This window comes from Wasmannia auropunctata, unplaced genomic scaffold (assembly GCF_000956235.1).
Source record: "Wasmannia auropunctata unplaced genomic scaffold, wasmannia.A_1.0 LD336076.1, whole genome shotgun sequence".
Classification (NCBI taxonomy): domain Eukaryota; kingdom Metazoa; phylum Arthropoda; class Insecta; order Hymenoptera; family Formicidae; genus Wasmannia; species Wasmannia auropunctata.
This window is the reverse complement of record NW_012026814.1, coordinates 5,181,143-5,200,430: the sequence shown is the minus strand read 5'-3', so window position 1 is coordinate 5,200,430 and position 19,288 is coordinate 5,181,143. Positions and strand designations below refer to the sequence as shown.

Here is a 19,288-nt window from a genome sequence, read left to right as displayed (position 1 = left end):
AATTTAACTTTAACTTTTCAATTATTTTTTTTTATTAATTTACTTTTAACTCAATTAATTTTATTATGGACTAACTTGTATCTTAACTAAGTTAAATTTTTAGACTGTTAACTTTAACTTTACTTAGTTAAAAAAAAATATTAACTTACCCAACCCTGTTATTAATAGATTCAGAAATATATTATGTAATAATAAGTAAAAGCAACGTAATGAATCCAATTGAAACAATAATCGCAACTTAGAGGAAGAGATCATTATATGTAATTGTATACATGCAGCGAATGATTATTAGAAAAAATATATGTATATATGTATATATGTATATATGCATATGTAAGGTTTACCTGCATAAAATTGCAAAATTCTACGCATATAGCGCATATACCAGTGATACAGCTAAGAAGATCAGGATCCGTTAACATACATTCCTTCAGATAACTATCTTGCAAATCTTGATGCACGCTTAATACATCATCGACATTACTGACCTAGTATTAATTTGTCAAATAAATAATATAAAATAAGTCAAATATAAAATGTATACATTTTTTTTAAATAGAATTATTAAAATTTTTTGTAGATTTCGCTCGTTATTGTAAATACAATAATTAATAAGATTGAATGGCCAAAGACGAGCAATTTAACAGGATGTAAAAATTTATTAATTAATTTTCTAGCATAAAACGCAATAAAAAAAACGTTTTTTCATTACATTTTTTAATTATGTTAGAAAATTAATAAAGTAATTTTTACACCCTGTTAAATTGCTCGTCTTTGGCCGTTCAATCTTAGGAAAATTGAAATTAATATTGTTTTAAGTTTTATAATTAAAGTTTTAAAATAAAAATAAGAAATAAATCATCACCTTGCTCATTTTATTTATAAATTTTAACCAATTTGGTTCCACAACTTCTACCATCATATAGTATTCCAAATGCTGTATACAATCAAGCATTCTCTGCCGTAATGAAAATGCTTGTCTGTAAGTCATAGCCACTTCGTGCGTGAAAGTTTTCGCTATTTTATTGCTGATCCATACTCTATAATCCATCAAATTTTAAAATATTTCTGTGGATATAAAGTTCAAAAAAATCTGTTAAAACAAAATAATTTACCTGCATAAGAGTCTTTCAACATATTTGCAATAAAACAGATGCCTAAAAAGCATTTGATAACAAGCTATGGCCTTCCCTATTAATGATTAGAGAAACTGGCCATTTAACATCGTAATTGAAGACGAAAGCTTCCAAACCTGACAAAACTTTACCTGCTTGAAAACAATATTCTACAAGAGAGAAAAGTTCTCGTTATTAACTTATTTTGATTAGAATATAATTGGATATGTATGATACTTTTAATGAAATATACCTTTCTCGTCTCTCGTTTGGATAGATAGTATTCTAAACATTTGATATTGTAAATCGTATGGAAGTAATTCCGGCTTCAGATCATCTTTATAGGGATCTGAATCTGCAGTAGACATTCGCAAGGCAACTTCGAGAAGAGATGCTAAACGATGCAGAACGATATCGTATATACTTTTATTCAACTCGGCCTCGCATAGATTCATAAATTGGACCTAACGTAAAATTAAATAAATATTTTGTTATATAAAGAATAGTAACAATTTGGAAGATATTTAGAAGCTTTTCTAGGTTTTGAAGAAAATTAATTTAATTTTAAGCATGGAAAAGTCGAAAATTATTATATTCTCAAAAAAAAAAAAAAAAAAAAGAAAATGTAAACAGTAGATTTAAAACAGAATGAAGATATGAAAAGGAAGAACAGAGAGAGAGAGCACTTTGAATATGTAAGACATAATTTTTTGTTTACAAAAAAAACAATGAGGTACCGTATGAGTATATAAAAGAAATAGTCATAAGAACTATAAACCAAGTATAAAGAATAAGCAAAAAAGATTTAGTGCGGAGATATAATAACAGATTTGATGAAAAAATATAAGAATTAATATATACTTAAAATGATCATTAATATTATATAATCATAAAATGGTTGGATTGGATTGCGACATATTTTTAGAAAAAGGCAAACAATGAAAATAGAGATGAGAAAGGAATTTAAATACAAAAAATAGATTAGAGAAAATTGGATTAATAAAATACTTAAAAAATATTTACGGAAATATCTACAGAAAGAAACGAAAAGATTAAATTTAAATGAAAGAGAGAAATGTATTTTTCTAAGAATAAAATATCTAGATTAGAACTATCCTAAAATAGTAATATAGTTGCAATAATTGTAAAAATATAAATTTTAATGTTCAAAACTTATAAGGTAAAGTAGCGTAATTTGGTCATAGTATAATTTGGTCAACATTTTTTGAGCGCTGCCGTCGCACTATACAGTTGTTTATGTCATTAAATTGTCATTGTATAAGCTCACTTTTGATGAGATATAGAGCTGAATAGACGTGTTAATTTTTGCTCGGCAGAATAAAGCGAAAAAATTGTGAAAAATAATTCAAATTGACATCATACATTTTATTTTGTGAAGTGGTGATTTTTTCGTGATTTGATCCAGGTAATGTATGTTATGATATGATTTTTTTATTCTCTTTCATGTGATTAATCACGTTTCGGTGTGAAGTGCGTGGAAAATTTTTACGCCATTTTTTTCAACAAGCTTGGTTAGCGTAATTTGGTCAACTGCATATTGCGTAATTTGTTCAATGGATTTTTTCACACATGTTCACAGATGAAGCACTGAACGTCACATATAAATATATAGACTTATTTTTGGTATTTTTGGGGGATTTTTAAATAATTTTTCTACATTTTTTAAATATTAGAATGGAATTTCATAAACAACAAACTGATCGTCCAGCAAAAGATCTCACTACATTAATTAAAGAAATAAAATTGGGAAAGAAATCGATACGAAACGTTGCTTTGTACGGTATTCATAGAACAAGTTTGAATCGGTATGTTTTGCAACTTGATAAGCAGATCGACGATTTTTCAACAATCAGCGACGACGATCTTTTAATAAAAATTCAATCACTTTGCACCAACGGTATGTTCTCGATCAATTAATTTCAATAAATTTCTTTTTTGATTCTCATTTTTATGGTTTTCATTGTTCATATAGATTTTCATAGAAGATCAAGAGATAGCACTTGTTGGATACTTTAAAAAGTGTGGAGATCTTTATTACGGTCTCAGTAAATGGAAGATTAATTTCAATGTTTGTGTGCTTTTTGTGCCTTTTTCAATAAAATTAATAAAAAAATAATTAAAATTTGAAAATATGCTGTTTTGACTTTATTTTATAATTTATTTTTTAAGAATTCTTAAGATTTATACGGTTGACCAAATTACGCTATAAAAAAAATCTCAATTTTTTGTGTTTCGGGAAAATGATCATATTTTTTTTGTAATGAGATAGAAGATAGGTATATTCGAGAAAAAGTTGCGCTAGGTCTTTACCTTTCCAACGGTATATTTGGTTTACGAAATTCGAAAAAATACGAGTTTTAGAGTCATTCAAAAAAAAGTTGACCAAATTACGCTATACTCCCCTACTTTAAAACAGCAATGTTATATTTTTGTAAAATTTATATTATAATTCCGAAGAAAATTATAATATTATCTATATATATCTGTTTAAAATAATTTTTGTGTAAATCTTTTCATCCAAAGTGGAAAGGCGTGACATAAATATCTAAAAAATTTTAACAAAAATAATACAATATGCTGGTGTTTAACAACGTATAACTCAGCTTACCACAAAATCTCCTTGAGCAAGAAGAAAGTAACTCTTTACACTACGTAGTCTGCCCATCAGATCATTTTCTTTCATAAGCACCTCTAATAATTTTCTAGCAGCCTCTGAATAGGCTCTATCAATGGCAGCAATATAATTCTGTCCTTGATACTGATAGCTTAATGGTTCTTGTTTCCCCCACTGCACTGTTTTACCTAAATATGAATTTATTTAACTTATAAAATGATTGCAAATTAATTGTTCAAAAATATGATTAATGCATATAAAGTGACGTTTCAGTTTATCTTTTAATAATATAATAAATATGAATACATAATTGTATTATTTTAATACATACCACATTGTCTAATCACATTAAAATATTTTCCTGTTCTAAGTATAGTTTGTGCATGTTCATTCAAGAATACAGGTATTCTTTCTAATCGCATAGTGTACCTCTTTTCCCAATAATCTGCAGAATAATCCACGGGAAGTTCTTCTCTTTGAATCAATTCGTTATCTTCTACAAAGAACTGATAAATAAACAAGTATGAATGTGTCATTTATAACGTACATTTATAACGTAACTGCTATACAGAAATGGACTTAATACTAACTTCCTGATATGGATCGCATATCACTCCTTTGTAAACCCATTTTTCTAAAATTTGCATATATGGCATGCTAGCCGCTTGCATCAGATATAAACACAGTTCTTTAGACTTTGCTTCACCACTGACATTATTCAACGTCTGCTCATGCAAAAGGCTCAATACTTTGCCCCCTCTAGCATCCGCCTAGAATTAAATACTTTACCTTATAAGTACTTCTAACGTTTTAGTTATAGAAAATAGAAAATAATCTATATTCTCTATGTATATTTAAGAATAGATATAATTTAAAATTATTTAATTATTGGTTAGTATTAACTAACACTTTAGACTAACCTTACATATTGTGGATGTAATTTGAGAAAGTATGGACATTGTAAGCATAGTAGGCTGGATGTAAAACCATAACTTCTGCAAACTTAGTTTACCATGGATGTGTTCTGTCTCAAGTTGCACGACGAAGAGCTGAAACACATAGCATACAAAATCAATATCTAAAATATAAATTAAATTAGAGAAACATAAATATATATTAATCCATGCTGGCTCGTATTGGTATTACTTTGTCATTTCTAATTTATTCTTGGTAGCCTAATTCCTTTCAATTTAAATTTAAATATACTAAGTCTATTGAGATGCATTGTAGATTGTAATTTATTATACCAAATAATCTTTCAGCAGAGATCGTATAGCTCCTCTCAGAGCATGATTGACTTGTCCATCATCCGGCGAAACCTTTTCTTCAACAAATCTCACCGTCATGGAGTAATATGAGGCTAAAGGTAATATCTGTTGCGCCAATTGCTTAAATGATACACCTGAGGACAAAATTCAAGACATTTAACTTTACCTTTGTAATAACTGTTACTATTTAAATTAAAAAATTTTAAACATCCTTACCAACATCTGGTAATATATTGAAAGTCTTAACGCCATAAGGACTCGTTAATGGTTCCGAAACAATATATGATCCATCTATTCCTTTCAGGCAATATAAAATATCCCAAAGAAGTATGGACTCCTGAGATATAATTGGTACAACTTCTACAAACATTTAATTATTTCAGACTTGCCACATTTCATTGTTTTCCAATTTTGCGTTTCGCAAAAAAAAATTATTTACAAACTTTGATAAAGTGCAACAGTGGTGTCACTGTGAAAATCCCATGTTATGCGTGGACGTTCCATTACCCAATTATGCTTCACTAAGATACCATCACTTTTCTTACTGATTGAACAAACTTGCTGGTTTAATTTCTTTCCTCCTTCCACAGCAGCTTTAATTACAGTTTTGCAAATCTATTAAAAAATTACATTTATTACATATGCCAGTGTATATTATGTAAAAAAAAAACAAAGCAATTAATTTTAAAATATTAAAAATAACACAACTGAGATAAATTTAAATATATATTAAGTAAATTAAAAATGTTATGTACTTGTATATTATTACTTTTGGTAAATCTTCCTGTGTAATGGTAGGATCCCTCAGAGAACTAGTCGTTGCTCGTGGTACGGATCTTGACAAGTATCTCTTTAGTTCGTCATCTTGGGATATCAATTCCAAAGTCTGCACAAATGGACCTAACAAATCTACTCTGAAAAAATATATCTTTTGTTGTTCTTCTGCAAGTAAATCTTAATGTATCTGCATTATTATTGACTCACTAACTTTCTTGACTTCAGTTCCTCGTATTTCTGTACAAATAATTCTGGCTGGGACGAAATCTTCGCGAGATGCTGGATACAACTGTGAGGAGCAATCGCGTTTAACGCGTTTGCTGTCAAGTTCTCTTTCTGTAGCCTCTCCAAGTGTCTCTCCGGAGCAGATTCCGAACTAAGGAGATAATATTTACACGTATTTGTTGCAAGAAATAATATTTTATGTAAGAGTATGCGTACTCAAATTTTTCTTTAAACGTATATAATTTTACGAGTTACAATTATGCAAATTACAAAATATAGCTTTTGCTACTTACCCTAATAATTCGATTAATTGTACTATCAAATGATGTAATTTAAATTCACTCATCGTTCTCGATTGCTCTAAGCGTCAATTGTAATTGTTAACACTCGCTGTGAGATCAGCTTAATAATATTGTGCAAACTAGGCAAATATCTTAAATCTGCATAGAAATAATCATTTTAAATATTCGTATTTATATTTTTATCTCTTTATGTTTTCAAAAGCTTCTTGGAGGTTATGATAATTTCCGCGTCATCTGGCGAGAACTTCATCAGTGTTTCGCGGCAATATTTAAATTTAGATTATTCCGTGTAGCAAACACAACTTATTAACATGTATTAAAATTAAGTTATATATTCCATATGTTGCCAATATGTTACATAATATTTATCAGTATTATGTAACAAGACGTATATTTAATGTTACATTTAAACAGGGTTAAGTTATAAGTTATTATTTTTTTTAAACTAAATTAAGTTCAAATTAATGACATAAAATTAATTTAGTTAAGTTAAAAGTTGCATTATCTTAAAACTAACTCAATTAAAAGTTGCGTTAAGAGTAAATTAACTAAAGTTAAATTAAAAGCTATTTAATTTGAAAAATATTATTTATATTAATTATATATTAAATTAGAATTTCGTAATTTTTTAAAATAAGATATTACTCTAAATAAGAAACAATTTAATAAATGATCATATAAATTTAATATTTTATTTGTAAATATTAAATTTATATAAAATAAAATATTGTCTTTATATGAAATTTTTGTTCTTTTGAATAGATAAATTTTTAACTTAAAAAAAAGTTAATTATAAGTTAAAGTTTATATTTAAAAATAACTAAATAACTAAAATAACTAAATTGAAGTTAACTGCAGTTAACTTGTTTAAAATTAATTAAGTTAAGTTAAAAAAGTTATTAACTCTCTAACTTTATTATTTAACTTTTAACTTTATAACTTTTTAACTATAGTTACTAATATCCAACCTTAGATTTAAATGATTTTTACAATTCTTTTTGAAGATTGATTACACACGCGCGCACGCACACACATACATACAAAATAAAATCAAAATTCCAAGGCTCATTTAAAGAAATATATAAGTTTATTAGTTTAATAATAGTTTATTATATATTTATATAATGTAGCAATTATTATGTATTTAATAAATGTTTTTTATAATAAATATAGTTTTTACATAATTTTAAAGCTATAATTATACAATAAATTGCTGACAAATAATATGGTAAAAATTAGAAAATTATTTTATATTATTTATATAAATTGTAAGTTATTTTATGAATCATCTTTCTGGGGAGGTGTAAGGCACAACATCTCCTTATAAATAAACTGCTTTTCTATTTCTATTTCAGTAACAGTTTTTATATTCTCTACTGTTCTTTCGTGAATCCATTGGTCATTTTTCTGCATTTTCGAAGTTACATGGAAAAGCAGTTCACTCTTGTTGTGTCTGAAAATGATATATGAACTGAACCGATCGATTGGTTGCGCGTAATACGTTTGAAATTATATCTAAATTGGAATATACCTGCAATTCATATCGTCATTCATATCATTATTAATGACTGGAGTATAGGCAATCTGCGGAGTATAGTCTGTCGAGCAACTGTGACTATTAGTGGAAACAATGTCAACAACGTGCTCAGGCTGCTGCAATTTTTGTGTTATGCAGGAAGCTTTGCTATCGTCTACAGATTTTTTAAATCGTTTCATCAAATTTTGATCTATGTCGCTAAATGGGCACTTCTTTTTTCTTGATAAATATAATTTGCTTTGTAAATCTTTTATGTTAGAGTTTTCCTTATTTTGCCTGTTCATATAACAAAATGACTTATAGGTAATAGAAAAATACAGTATTGTAATTATCTAATATAATATACAAATTAATTGATAATTGGCGTTACATTTTGCAGTTTTTATCAATGATCGTTTTCATATTTAAAATGAATTGTTCATCATCGTCTTCCGTCTCCTCTACAAAAATAATATTAGCCTGTTTTTGCGTTAAACTGTTTCTATGTATGGAACCTGAACTTATTTCTCCTGTACAGAAATAAAATTCACATTATATAAAATCTTGATAATATATAAACATGTATGAGATAAAATTTTTTTACATGCATATATAAGATTTTAATGGCTGCGATAATAATTTATTTTACCTCTCATAGTGAGTAAAATATTTTTGTAATCAATATTATTTTTATTACTTTGCTCGTTATTGTTTGCTTTTGTTACAATAGGTTCAGATAGTTTGTCGTTTATATAATTATTATTACTTAGAGGTTGTGACATTGAAGCTTTTTTACTTATTTGTATATCACATCTTTCCATGATTTAACGTTCAAATTGTATCTGTAAAGAATTATATTAAAATATATTCTTTCCATATTTAATAATTTTAATCTTTATTTATATTAATAATTTAAATTATTAATAAGATATACAATGCATGATAAACTTCAGAATTCAAAAAGTATGATAGAAAATATTTTTTTTATTACAATATATAAAGTTTGAAAAAAATCAGTTTTATATGCTGCAATAATAATATTGTCAAATTAATTAGTGTTTTAGCAGAGAGAAGTGTGCTTCTCTCTGGTTTTAGTATTTAAATATATTCTAATTAATAAATTATATTTAAATATATTCAAATATACATATAATTGCTACAAAAATTGTTTTAGAATTGCTAGAAAGTTTTGCAGTTCCTTAAATTCCGACATAGAAAGTGACAAAATTAACATGAAAATTAACATGAAAAATCAACATGATAAAATTAACATAATTAACGTACGTAATGGGAACGCGATTTATATTTATGCAACGTATAATATACATATATACTTTTCAAAGACTAAAAATATTAAATGATTCAGTAGACTACCGCGCGCGGTTTACTTGATGCTTATATGCTTGATCGAAGCATTTTTTTCAATGATCGCAATTAGTAAAAATAATTCTTTCCTCTGATTTGTAAATCAAATGCTTGATCGTATATTTCGTATAACGTGTGAAACATTTGTAGCGTTAAGAGGATCACACTCTCAATCCTTGATAATCAAAATCTTGATCTTCTTATTTTAAATAATATGTATATTGTATCGATTGTGTTGTGTTAAATCAACATATTAATCACGTTTAATATTTTATATATTTCCTGTTTTTAGGAAATCCCTGACCTTCTTCCTATATAATTGCACTTTTCGGGCTTTGTGACGATTCACGCACAGATTTCCATAGAAATCTGTGCTTTTACGTCTTTGTCCCTTTTTAACTCGATATACTTAAAAGTAAAAAATCACATCATATATCGTGTATTTATCTCATTTGCTTACGCCAGAGAGGAATCTGTTATGACTGTTATCCGACTTGAGAGTGGCTGAGAACATCCCGGCCTTTTTCGTGGGACTGAGGAACGCTAGCGCCGCACGTACATCCATTTGTCGATAGAGGAACTGCATACATACCACATCTATTTTTTTGTAACATTGTCGATAAAATCATAAGTCGGAATTGGAAACGGAGTTAAGTTAGATTAGGTTAACTTAACTTATATGAATTTGCGCTGTCTTATATCATAACCTCTCGCTCTTAGGTTTTCCTCTTTTTTTTTTCTTCTTTGATCAGCGATTCTTACAGAAGTAGAACGGGATAGAAGTTCGTGAGCATTCGCGACGGTTTCGGAGGATCATGCGACTCGTGACAACAGTGAATGCTAAGCTGCTGCTAATCCTGCGACAGCGCGGGACAATCACGCGCTCGTTCCGCGGAGACCGGTCAGCCGCGGATTACCATGTGCCGTCGCCGATCTGCGCCAGATCGCGATTGACGCGAGCAGGATACCCGGGTTATAAATCAGGATTACTGAGAACCATCCGGTTTCATCCCGCAATAACGTCGGTGAGATTTTTCACGGCGAAAAGATATTCCGATCGGGATCCTCCGAGGTAAATTAAATTTATTTATTTTAATTAGTTTGATTAGTTTGTTGTGTGTGTGTGTGTGTGTGTGTGCGTGTGCGTGTGCGTGTGTGTGTGTGATTCATTTAATTAAGCTTCTCTTTTATTCCCACCTGACTTTTTCAAATTTGAATATTTCTTTTTTCCTTTTCCTGTAATCTGTGAATTTAATAAAATTCTCTCACTCACCTATTTGCCTCATAATTCAGTAAAAATTACTTGTTTTTCTATGGTTTTGTACATATTGTATATACAATAAGTAAGTAAGGCAGATGGGAATAAAGAAAAATAAAAAAAAAATTTCCATCTGCCTTACTTATTGTATTTTTAATTTGGGGAATCTTGTTAGGTTTTTATTGTTTCATATTATATATATTATATATACATATATATAATATTTCTATTTTATCTGCATTATAAGTTTTATATCATAAATAGTTCTGACAAACTATATTGTATCTGACTTCTGAGAAAGTACAGTTTTTTGTTTTATATACGTATTATTTAGCGATGGTAATGGAGAACAATCTGGAGATTATCCTGCCTCTCTGCCTGCAACTGTAGTGGTGCCTGATGTATGGCCTCATGTACCAGTCATTGCTATCAATAGAAATCCAGTGTTTCCCAGGTTTATTAAGCTAATCGAGATTAGCAATCCAGTTCTGATAGATTTAATACGTAGAAAGATAAAATTAAATCAGCCTTATGTGGGAGTCTTCTTGAAGAAATCTGAAGAGTAAGTAACCTTTTAAATCCATGAAATAGAAACTATAAGAAATAAAGGCCAATAAAATGAGCAAACAAAAATGTTGAAATATAATCGTATTATTTTATTCAATAATATTAAAGCGGGGCGTTTTCGATTTTACTGAGTCTTCTTTGCAAATATAAAGTTCATATAATTTTATATTTGCGATTAAAAATTACTCAATAAAGTTGAAAAGTTTTATTTCTAAAATACGAGCTAATATACAATTTTTCTTTTAAATCTTTTTCTAGCATAAATTTGTATTAATATAAATAATACCAAAATTAATAATTATATAAATTATATGTGTATATAATGCAAATGATATAAGTTTTAATTTACGACATTTGTTTATATAGGAATGAAGCTGATGTCGTTCAAAGTTTGGATGATATTTATCCGATTGGAACTTTTGCCCAAGTACATGAGGTGCAGGACCTGGGAAATCGCTTAAGATTGGTAATTATGGCACACAGAAGAATTAAGGTTGTTAATCAAATTTTTGAGGATGCCACTCCGAAAGTAGAACACGGTAAAAGATGTGTTTAATTATTGCGTTTTTATTTCTATAAAATCATACTTCAGAAATTTGTTTCATATTTTAAATTAATTGACAAAAATTTTCTTGTTTTATCTGGCGTGGCTCTGTTCTTCGGTTATTCTGTTAAATATTGCCATACATACTTTGCACAGAGATGAAACTGACGTTTCCACTATTAAATACCACAATTACCGTCCCTGTAGACGACACAATGACCAGTGGCAAGATAAACCGGAGATCATTGCGAAAAAAGGCAGAGAATAGAGTTACAGAACGAACAGAAAAAACAGAAAAGATTAATGAAACGAAATTTACGGAAATAAAACCGCCGATAGATTCGTCCGAGAAAAATGTGGAGAAACCGTCGATAGATTCGTCGATCCCTCAATCTGATAGTCAACCTGTACTAATGGTGGAAGTTGTAAATGTCACACACGAAAAGTTTAAGCAAACTGAAGAGATTAAGGTAATATATAAAATGATATTGAAAGGCTTCGTAATATCCTTGATCTTAAATGATAATATTAAAAATCTTTTTATTTATTTTTTAATTTTTAACAAATTAAATAAGCAATTTAATAAATATTAAATATTGAAATTTTACAAACCGAAATAGTATTAATAAAAAATAAATTGAGTTAATTTTTATAATATATTTATAAAGGAATATATAATATTACATGTAGCAAATTTTATTATTTAATATTTCTTTTTCTTTTATCTATCATATGTTTCATGAATAAAAATAGAATATTTCCGATCATTATTATTTATTAATTGTGCAATAGGATATTTTAATTTAAGATATCCTATGTACAGATATAAGGATGTGCTAAATGAAATAGAACAATCTTTGATTAATGAAGACAAAAATCAATATAACTCAAAAGAATGATCATTTTATTTATCTTTATTTTCTTTTTCTTATTTCTTCTATGCATTATTCTAAAACAATCAATTTTGAATTTATTCTATTATATAGTAGGTACTATTATAATATCAGAAATTATAACAACGCTAGACATTCCTAATATTTCCTAAACAGGCTTTGACGCAAGAACTCATCAAAACAATCCGAGATATAATCAGCATGAATCCTTTATATCGTGAATCTTTGCAACAAATGCTACATCAAGGACAAAGAGTTGTGGATAATCCTGTTTACCTTAGCGACTTGGGTGCTGCCTTAACTGGAGCAGATGCACAGGAATTGCAACAAGTTTTAGAGGAAATGGATGTAAGTACATTCGTCGTTTAACTGTTACATCATGTGTATAGAATTTCCATACGTATCTTAGGGAAATATTAAAATAATATTTTATTTGTAGATTCTAAAAAGGTTGAGGTTATCGCTTGCGCTTTTGAAAAAGGAATATGAATTAAGTAAGCTGCAGCAGAAAATTGGTAGAGAGGTCGAGGAGAAAGTAAAACAACAACATAGAAAATATATTCTTCATGAACAATTAAAAGTTATTAAGAAAGAATTAGGGCTGGAGAAGGATGACAAGGACGCGATAGAAGAAAAGTACAGGGAAAGAATAAAACAAAAGACTGTTCCTAAACCGGTTATGGACGTGTTGGAAGAGGAATTAAATAAACTTTCCTTTTTGGAAAGTCATAGTAGCGAATTCAAGTGTGTATAATATTATAATATCAAATAATATTATAATAAGTATGTATTGGTGATTTGTATAAATGTTACATGAATTTTATATTTTGTAGTGTTACAAGAAATTATCTCGATTGGCTCACGTCTATGCCATGGGGTGTGACAAGTATGGAGAATTTAAATCTTCAAGATGCCGTTAAAATTTTGGATGAGGATCATTATGGAATGGATGATATAAAGAAAAGAATACTTGGTAGAGACAAATGCCAAAAAAAAAAAACAAATTATATACTATTATTTAACTTACTATTATTTAAGTAATAATAACGTTTTTCATTGTACATTATGCTTTTAATTACAGAATTTATTGCTGTTAGTCAACTTAAAGGCAGTACGCAAGGAAAAATATTATGTTTCTACGGGCCTCCTGGGGTCGGCAAGACTTCAATAGCTAAATCGATTTCTCGCGCTTTGAACAGAGAATATTTTAGGTTTAGTGTCGGTGGAATGACAGACGTGGCAGAGATTAAAGGACATAGGAGAACGTATGTGGGAGCCATGCCAGGCAAAGTCATTCAGTGTTTGAAAAAGACCAAAACTGAGAATCCATTGATTCTAATAGACGAAGTCGATAAGATCGGCAAGTATGTAATCTTTGTAAATATATATAAAAAATATATTATAAATATGTAATTCTCAATCGTATAAATTATTTATATGATTGAGAAAGTCCAAGTGATCGAAACTAGTTTCGTTTACGTTTTATATTAGAAAACTGAATAATAAATTATTTAACACCGTTAATTTCCTCGTCTTTAGTTGTTGATTACTGTTAATTATTGTATTACAATAACGAGCGGGATTTATAATTTGTTTTAAAAAATATATATCAGAGTATAAAAAAAAAAGAGTATAGATGTATAATATCTTAAAATGACAAAACATTTAAAGATATTTCTAATGTATCTCTGAAATATTAAAAAATGTGTAATATTTTATGACATTTCTTGGACTTACATCATATATAACATTATATTTTAGGGGACACCAAGGGGATCCAGCATCTGCTCTTCTCGAAATGCTCGATCCAGAACAGAATGCAAACTTTCTGGACCATTATTTAGATGTTCCAGTAGATTTATCGAAAGTGCTATTCATTTGCACGGCAAATGTAATAGACACCATTCCGGAACCCCTGAGAGATCGTATGGAGATGATAGACATGTCCGGTTACGTTGCCGAAGAGAAGCTCGCTATCGCGAAACAATACTTAGTTCCACAAGCTAGAACTGAGTCTGGTCTCAGCACAGAGCAAATTAGCATACAAGACAATGCACTCACGGCATTAATCAAATCTTATTGTCGAGAATCCGGGGTGAGGAGTCTGCAGAAACATATAGAAAAGGTGCACAGAAAAGTGGCGTTTAAGGTTGTCAAGAAGGAAGTCGACAAGATCGATGTCACCGTGGACAACTTACAGGAGTTTGTGGGCAAGCCTGTATTCACACACGACAGAATGTACGAAAGAACACCGCCCGGAGTTGTGATGGGACTGGCGTGGACCGCTATGGGCGGATCCACGTTATTCATCGAGAGTACCATCAGAAAACCGACGGGCGGCAAGAAAGCCGAGGGTACCTTCGAAGTTACCGGTCATCTGGGCGATGTAATGAAGGAGTCCATACATATCGCGATGACTGTGGCGAGGAATTACCTGAAACAGGAGGATTCTTCAAATACGTTTCTGTACGATTCCCATTTGCATATACACGTGCCTGAAGGAGCGACTCCGAAAGACGGACCTAGCGCAGGTGTGACAATTGCTACTGCGTTATTATCCTTGGCTAAAAACCAAGCTATCAGACAAGACGTAGCAATGACGGGCGAGTTGAGTCTTATGGGCAAAGTACTTCCTGTTGGTGGTATCAAAGAGAAAGTTATTGCAGTAAGTATAAACATAATCTCATATTAATCCCAACTTACTAATATTATTAATTAAACCTCAGTATATATGTTATTATTAGATAATATTATATAGCTTAATGTACTAGTTTCATTAACCTTCGGTTATCACACTTGACAAAATGACCCCAGCTTTTTATCTTGGATAATGGTTTTTTACTTTCTTTTAAGAATTTTTTTTCAATATGATGCCATCAATTCAATTCATTTCAATTTTAAGTTCTATACAATCAGAATACATTCTACAATGTTTGAACTCTATTTAAGAATTTTTGTGATCTAATTAAACTGTTAGTTTTTAAACAGCAGTCTTTTAAAAATTGGTTTGACATTGGATTGACCTCAAAATAAACTTGATTGAAAAAAAAGGTGTGACAACCGAAGGTTAAAATATTTTTCACCAAAGCATGCGTTTGTGTCATTATTTATTTATTTTTTTAATTATATTTATCATAGCTTTATGAAATATAATTATTATTTAATAAACTCGTGAAATAATCACTTTGTTTTACAGAGTGGTCCTTAAGTATTCTAAACGATTTTAAGAAACGATTTCTTATATTAATTCAAGACGGAAAAATATGATTACATGCCCGAAACGACTTAGTTTTTATTTGAAGATACAGGATTAAAGTTGAAGGGAAAATTTCGTTCTTTTTTTCAAAAACTTTGAAAATAACTCAAATGGGTTTCGAAATTTTTAGAAAACACCTTATATCTTTGAAATTAAGCTGTTTCAAACATAAATCATATAAAGTTTTCGTTTGAATTAAAGTGAGGAATCACCTCTTAAAACTCTTACAATACTTCAAAACCACTCTGTATATGTAATGCTTCGAGGTACAAAATTTAAAAAAATTTTTACTTTCAGGCGAAGCGAGTCGATGTTAAATGCATAATTTTGCCCGACGAGAATAAGAAAGATTTCAACGATCTACCTAAATATATTACAGACGGTCTGGAAGTGCATTTTGCTTCGACGTTTGACGATGTTTATCGTATATGTTTCCCAAAAACGAACGAGATCGATTCTCTTCGATCAGCTAAACCAATCACTGATCATGTTTCGTCCGCACAGCCAACATTTGGATAAAATAATATACAGGGTGGATCATTCCGAATCAGACATAGATATGTTTGTATGAATTTTTTACTCCACCATCATCACTTCTAATTATTAATCGTCTAAATTATTTTGTATACAAATAGTTTACCATATAGTATATACTATGTGGCATATTGCTGACAAAATCTTATTTTATGTTTCTTGTATATAATACTTAATTGAAGAGACAATTTATATATCATTTAACAAAGATATCTAAATGAAAATAATTCATCTTTTGTATTGAAAACACTTTTTTAAATTGATCTTCTGTATTGTAAAAATTTTAAATTTATTTTATTTGCAATTATTCGATTTATATTTAGTACATTCTCAAAGTTTCTTATTTGTAACACATAATTGAACGATTAATTCTGAAAATACAATTACTTTATGAAGTAATTGTGTGTACAAATAATTATATAAGTAAATATGAATAATTATATAAGTGAATAAGTGAATACCTTCTGTTGATATCTTAAAAAAGTTTTGTTACATTATTTTGTAAGAATAGTCATTATTCTTTTAATATTATCATTAAAATGCATATATGTATAAATGCATATAATTGCAAATATAAGTATCTGTCTTATTTTTCTTGGGATTTGTGTTTTTTTTCTTGATAAAAGTTTATTTTTCTTTCTTTGAAATAATTCATATAGGATTCATATATGTATGATCTATGAGATAACTATTGCAAATATTTTCTTATTTCAAAAAAATTTATATATGTCAGTCTATTACACTTTAATTGATTTTAATTAACAAATGTAAATTTTTAAGTGATATGTTTCAATATAATGTAGGTGAAATTGCATTTGTACAGAAATCTTGATTTAAATAAAATATTTTATAATACAAATCTATGCAGTTTTCAAAATTTGACCTTTACAATTTAATGTTAAACAACTAACAAATAACAATAATAACTACAATAATAAAATAATGACATAATTGTTATCCGTAAGTGATGAATATAACTGAATAAATGGAAATTATATAGAAGAACTTTATATTCATGTCAAGTTGGTATATCCATCTTGCTGAGTCTGATTATGAAGTCGCACAGCCTCATTTGCACCTGAATCTCCACTGGATTGTTCGTCACATAGAATCCAGGTACTCCAGCTTTCTCCAATATACTCTGCTGATCAGCTACTTTTTGATCTAATTGCAATACCAATTTCATGTCCATTTGCTTCAACTCTTCCTTGTGCTTCTTGTATAGTGCTACTTTCATTGAGGTCAGCTCCTCTTCTGTCATTGTTGCCGATAACGCTTCTTGGCACTCAATCTTCTGCTGATTTAAAAGCTGAAGTCGCTGTTGGAAGAGATGTTTCTCGGTGACGTGCTGTATCTCCATCAGACCTTTCACTATTTCAAATATGGTGTCGTTTAACAACGAGTTGGCCAAGCCGGACAATAATTCATATGGCAATCGCATCTGATACTTTGGCGGTAATTCTCCGGCCATGTGCTGCAGTTGTTCCACCAGAAAGTAGAGTTTTGTTTGCAGATCTTGAGGAGTAGGGCTGACAATATCCATCTTTTTCTTCAGAAAATATGTGCTTTACAAAATGTACTTCACAATATATACTCCGTTTCCTTTATGACAATAGTAATATTTGTTTGCAATAATACATATATTTTTTATAATTTATTTCAATATAACTTATAATATCAAATAATCTCAATTATATAAAATTATCAATAAAATAAGGAAGCGAGATATTTTATTCTTCCTTCTTGTCGAAATGTCCTTTCAGTAAAAACGAGGCGAAGTAAAAACAGAATAGATGTTTTGCATACAAAATACTAAATAGTCTTTGTTTGCGTGACTTGTGCACGTGAAGTATCAATCTTTATTTATTTACTTGTCTTTCCGGCTTCAAATCCAACTCCAATAATAAACAGCATCGGATATCAATGGCCACCCGCCACGTTCAGCAGACAGTCCCAGACAGTCCCGACTCCCTTCTTCTTCTTTTCTTTTATTGGCGCCTGCTCCCGATCGGGGGTAATCCGGCCAAAATCTTGTTGGCTGAGGTACTTAGACTCAAACGAGAGACTGACAAGATAGGGAACCAAGTGAGCATTTGGCAGCACACTTGATTGTGCTAAACGAGTAAGATACAAGTGTGAGTATGAAACGGACGCGTGGAGTCAAGCTGGGGAGGGGGGGGGTATGCGGGGTAGGATTGGAGCACGCGCCTGCGCAGTTTAAGCGAGTTCATGCTAATACCATAGATTATATAAGAATTTTGCATGCTTTGCAAAATGCCGACAAAAGTTTACATAGCATTCCTGTGGGATTCTTAAGTATATCAAAAATATCTCGTCTGTAATATGCGAAAATATTCGTTTTTGCGATATGTCTTTTGAGCGGTAGTGCGTATTCAAGAGTCTCAGGGCATTCAAATATAATATGATTTATATCTTGATTTGTATTACCACAAGAGCAAGAGGGATTTTCTATAATGTTTTTCCTATGCAGGCTAGAATTTAAATTATAGTGGTTAGCACGTACCCGAGACATCGTAACAATAGAGTGCCGATCCAAAGTGGAGCGGTGAAACCAAAGTCTCTTCATTTTAGAATAAATTTTTCGGAAGTATTGAACTCCCTTGAGACTGGCCCAGTATTCGATGTACGCGTCAAAGTTAGCAATCAGCTTGGACCGAAGGATCGAGAAAAGATCGGAGAGAGGAGTTTTGAAATTAGTCGTCCTACCCTCTCTAGTAGCTTTCTTAGCTAGTTCGTCTACTCGCTCGTTACCCAGGATGCCCTTGTGGGAGGGCACCCAGATAAAACGGACGCGGATTCCGTCCTTCTGCGCTGCCTCCAGCGTGGCTTTAATAAGGGGGATAAGGTAATTATTTTTATAAGAACCTGTACTCTGCAGGGCTTGCAAAGTGCTCAGCGAGTCTGTAACAATAACCGCGTCATTTACTGAGAAAGCTTTTAAGGATAATATAACATTGTATATGGCCCATGCTTCTGCGGAAAAAACAGAGGCGTGCTGCGGAAGCCTGTCCA

General features: G+C 30.0%; 4 protein-coding genes across 14 annotated transcripts in view; 1 reads left to right on the top strand and 3 right to left on the bottom strand.

The window, feature by feature from the left end:
- Positions 1-6,689, bottom strand: part of LOC105449341 (gamma-tubulin complex component 2-like) — a 13,619-nt gene extending 6,930 nt beyond the window's left edge. Inside the window, 15 exon segments of the mRNA XM_011688514.1 lie at positions 345-488; positions 866-1,040; positions 1,116-1,189; positions 1,191-1,285; positions 1,369-1,579; positions 3,745-3,938; positions 4,082-4,256; positions 4,341-4,520; positions 4,671-4,799; positions 4,998-5,152; positions 5,235-5,378; positions 5,462-5,633; positions 5,788-5,932; positions 6,007-6,171; positions 6,314-6,689. Of these exon segments, the coding sequence (XP_011686816.1) occupies positions 345-488; positions 866-1,040; positions 1,116-1,189; positions 1,191-1,285; positions 1,369-1,579; positions 3,745-3,938; positions 4,082-4,256; positions 4,341-4,520; positions 4,671-4,799; positions 4,998-5,152; positions 5,235-5,378; positions 5,462-5,633; positions 5,788-5,932; positions 6,007-6,171; positions 6,314-6,366 (2,211 nt within the window). The 5' untranslated portion in view covers positions 6,367-6,689.
- An 837-nt stretch (positions 6,690-7,526) lies between these two features.
- Positions 7,527-9,753, bottom strand: LOC105449339. 8 transcript variants are annotated; one of them, XM_011688507.1, is made up of 5 exons: positions 9,664-9,753; positions 8,488-8,680; positions 8,230-8,368; positions 7,854-8,135; positions 7,527-7,775 (listed from the first exon to the last, which is right to left on the bottom strand). In XM_011688507.1, exons 2-5 carry the CDS (start codon positions 8,657-8,659, stop codon positions 7,601-7,603), a joined length of 768 nt encoding a protein of 255 aa, XP_011686809.1. In that variant the 5' UTR covers positions 8,660-8,680; positions 9,664-9,753; the 3' UTR covers positions 7,527-7,600. The 8 variants fall into 8 exon arrangements, with proteins under 8 accessions (XP_011686809.1, XP_011686805.1, XP_011686812.1 ...); XM_011688503.1 differs by having other exon boundaries at positions 9,213-9,670; XM_011688510.1 differs by having other exon boundaries at positions 8,605-8,680; positions 9,213-9,670.
- Positions 9,754-9,801: 48 nt separating this feature from the next.
- Positions 9,802-16,277, top strand: LOC105449340 (lon protease homolog, mitochondrial). Of its 2 annotated transcripts, none has more exons than XM_011688513.1 (10): positions 9,802-10,275; positions 10,796-11,023; positions 11,395-11,567; positions 11,780-12,042; positions 12,622-12,813; positions 12,905-13,209; positions 13,299-13,438; positions 13,547-13,829; positions 14,227-15,130; positions 16,019-16,277. In XM_011688513.1, exons 1-10 carry the CDS (start codon positions 10,019-10,021, stop codon positions 16,238-16,240), a joined length of 2,967 nt encoding a protein of 988 aa, XP_011686815.1. In that variant the 5' UTR covers positions 9,802-10,018; the 3' UTR covers positions 16,241-16,277. The 2 variants fall into 2 exon arrangements, with proteins under 2 accessions (XP_011686815.1, XP_011686814.1); XM_011688512.1 differs by having other exon boundaries at positions 11,729-12,042.
- A 715-nt stretch (positions 16,278-16,992) lies between these two features.
- On the bottom strand, positions 16,993-18,405 carry LOC105449338 (gonadal protein gdl). 3 transcript variants are annotated; one of them, XM_011688502.1, is made up of 2 exons: positions 18,127-18,405; positions 16,993-17,820 (listed from the first exon to the last, which is right to left on the bottom strand). In XM_011688502.1, the coding sequence occupies exon 2, from the start codon at positions 17,796-17,798 to the stop codon at positions 17,274-17,276; it is 525 nt and encodes a 174-aa protein (XP_011686804.1). In that variant the 5' UTR covers positions 17,799-17,820; positions 18,127-18,405; the 3' UTR covers positions 16,993-17,273. The 3 variants fall into 3 exon arrangements, with proteins under 3 accessions (XP_011686804.1, XP_011686802.1, XP_011686803.1); XM_011688500.1 differs by having other exon boundaries at positions 16,993-17,857; positions 18,127-18,404; XM_011688501.1 differs by having other exon boundaries at positions 16,993-17,804; positions 18,127-18,404.
- Between the last annotated feature and the right edge of the window lie 883 nt (positions 18,406-19,288).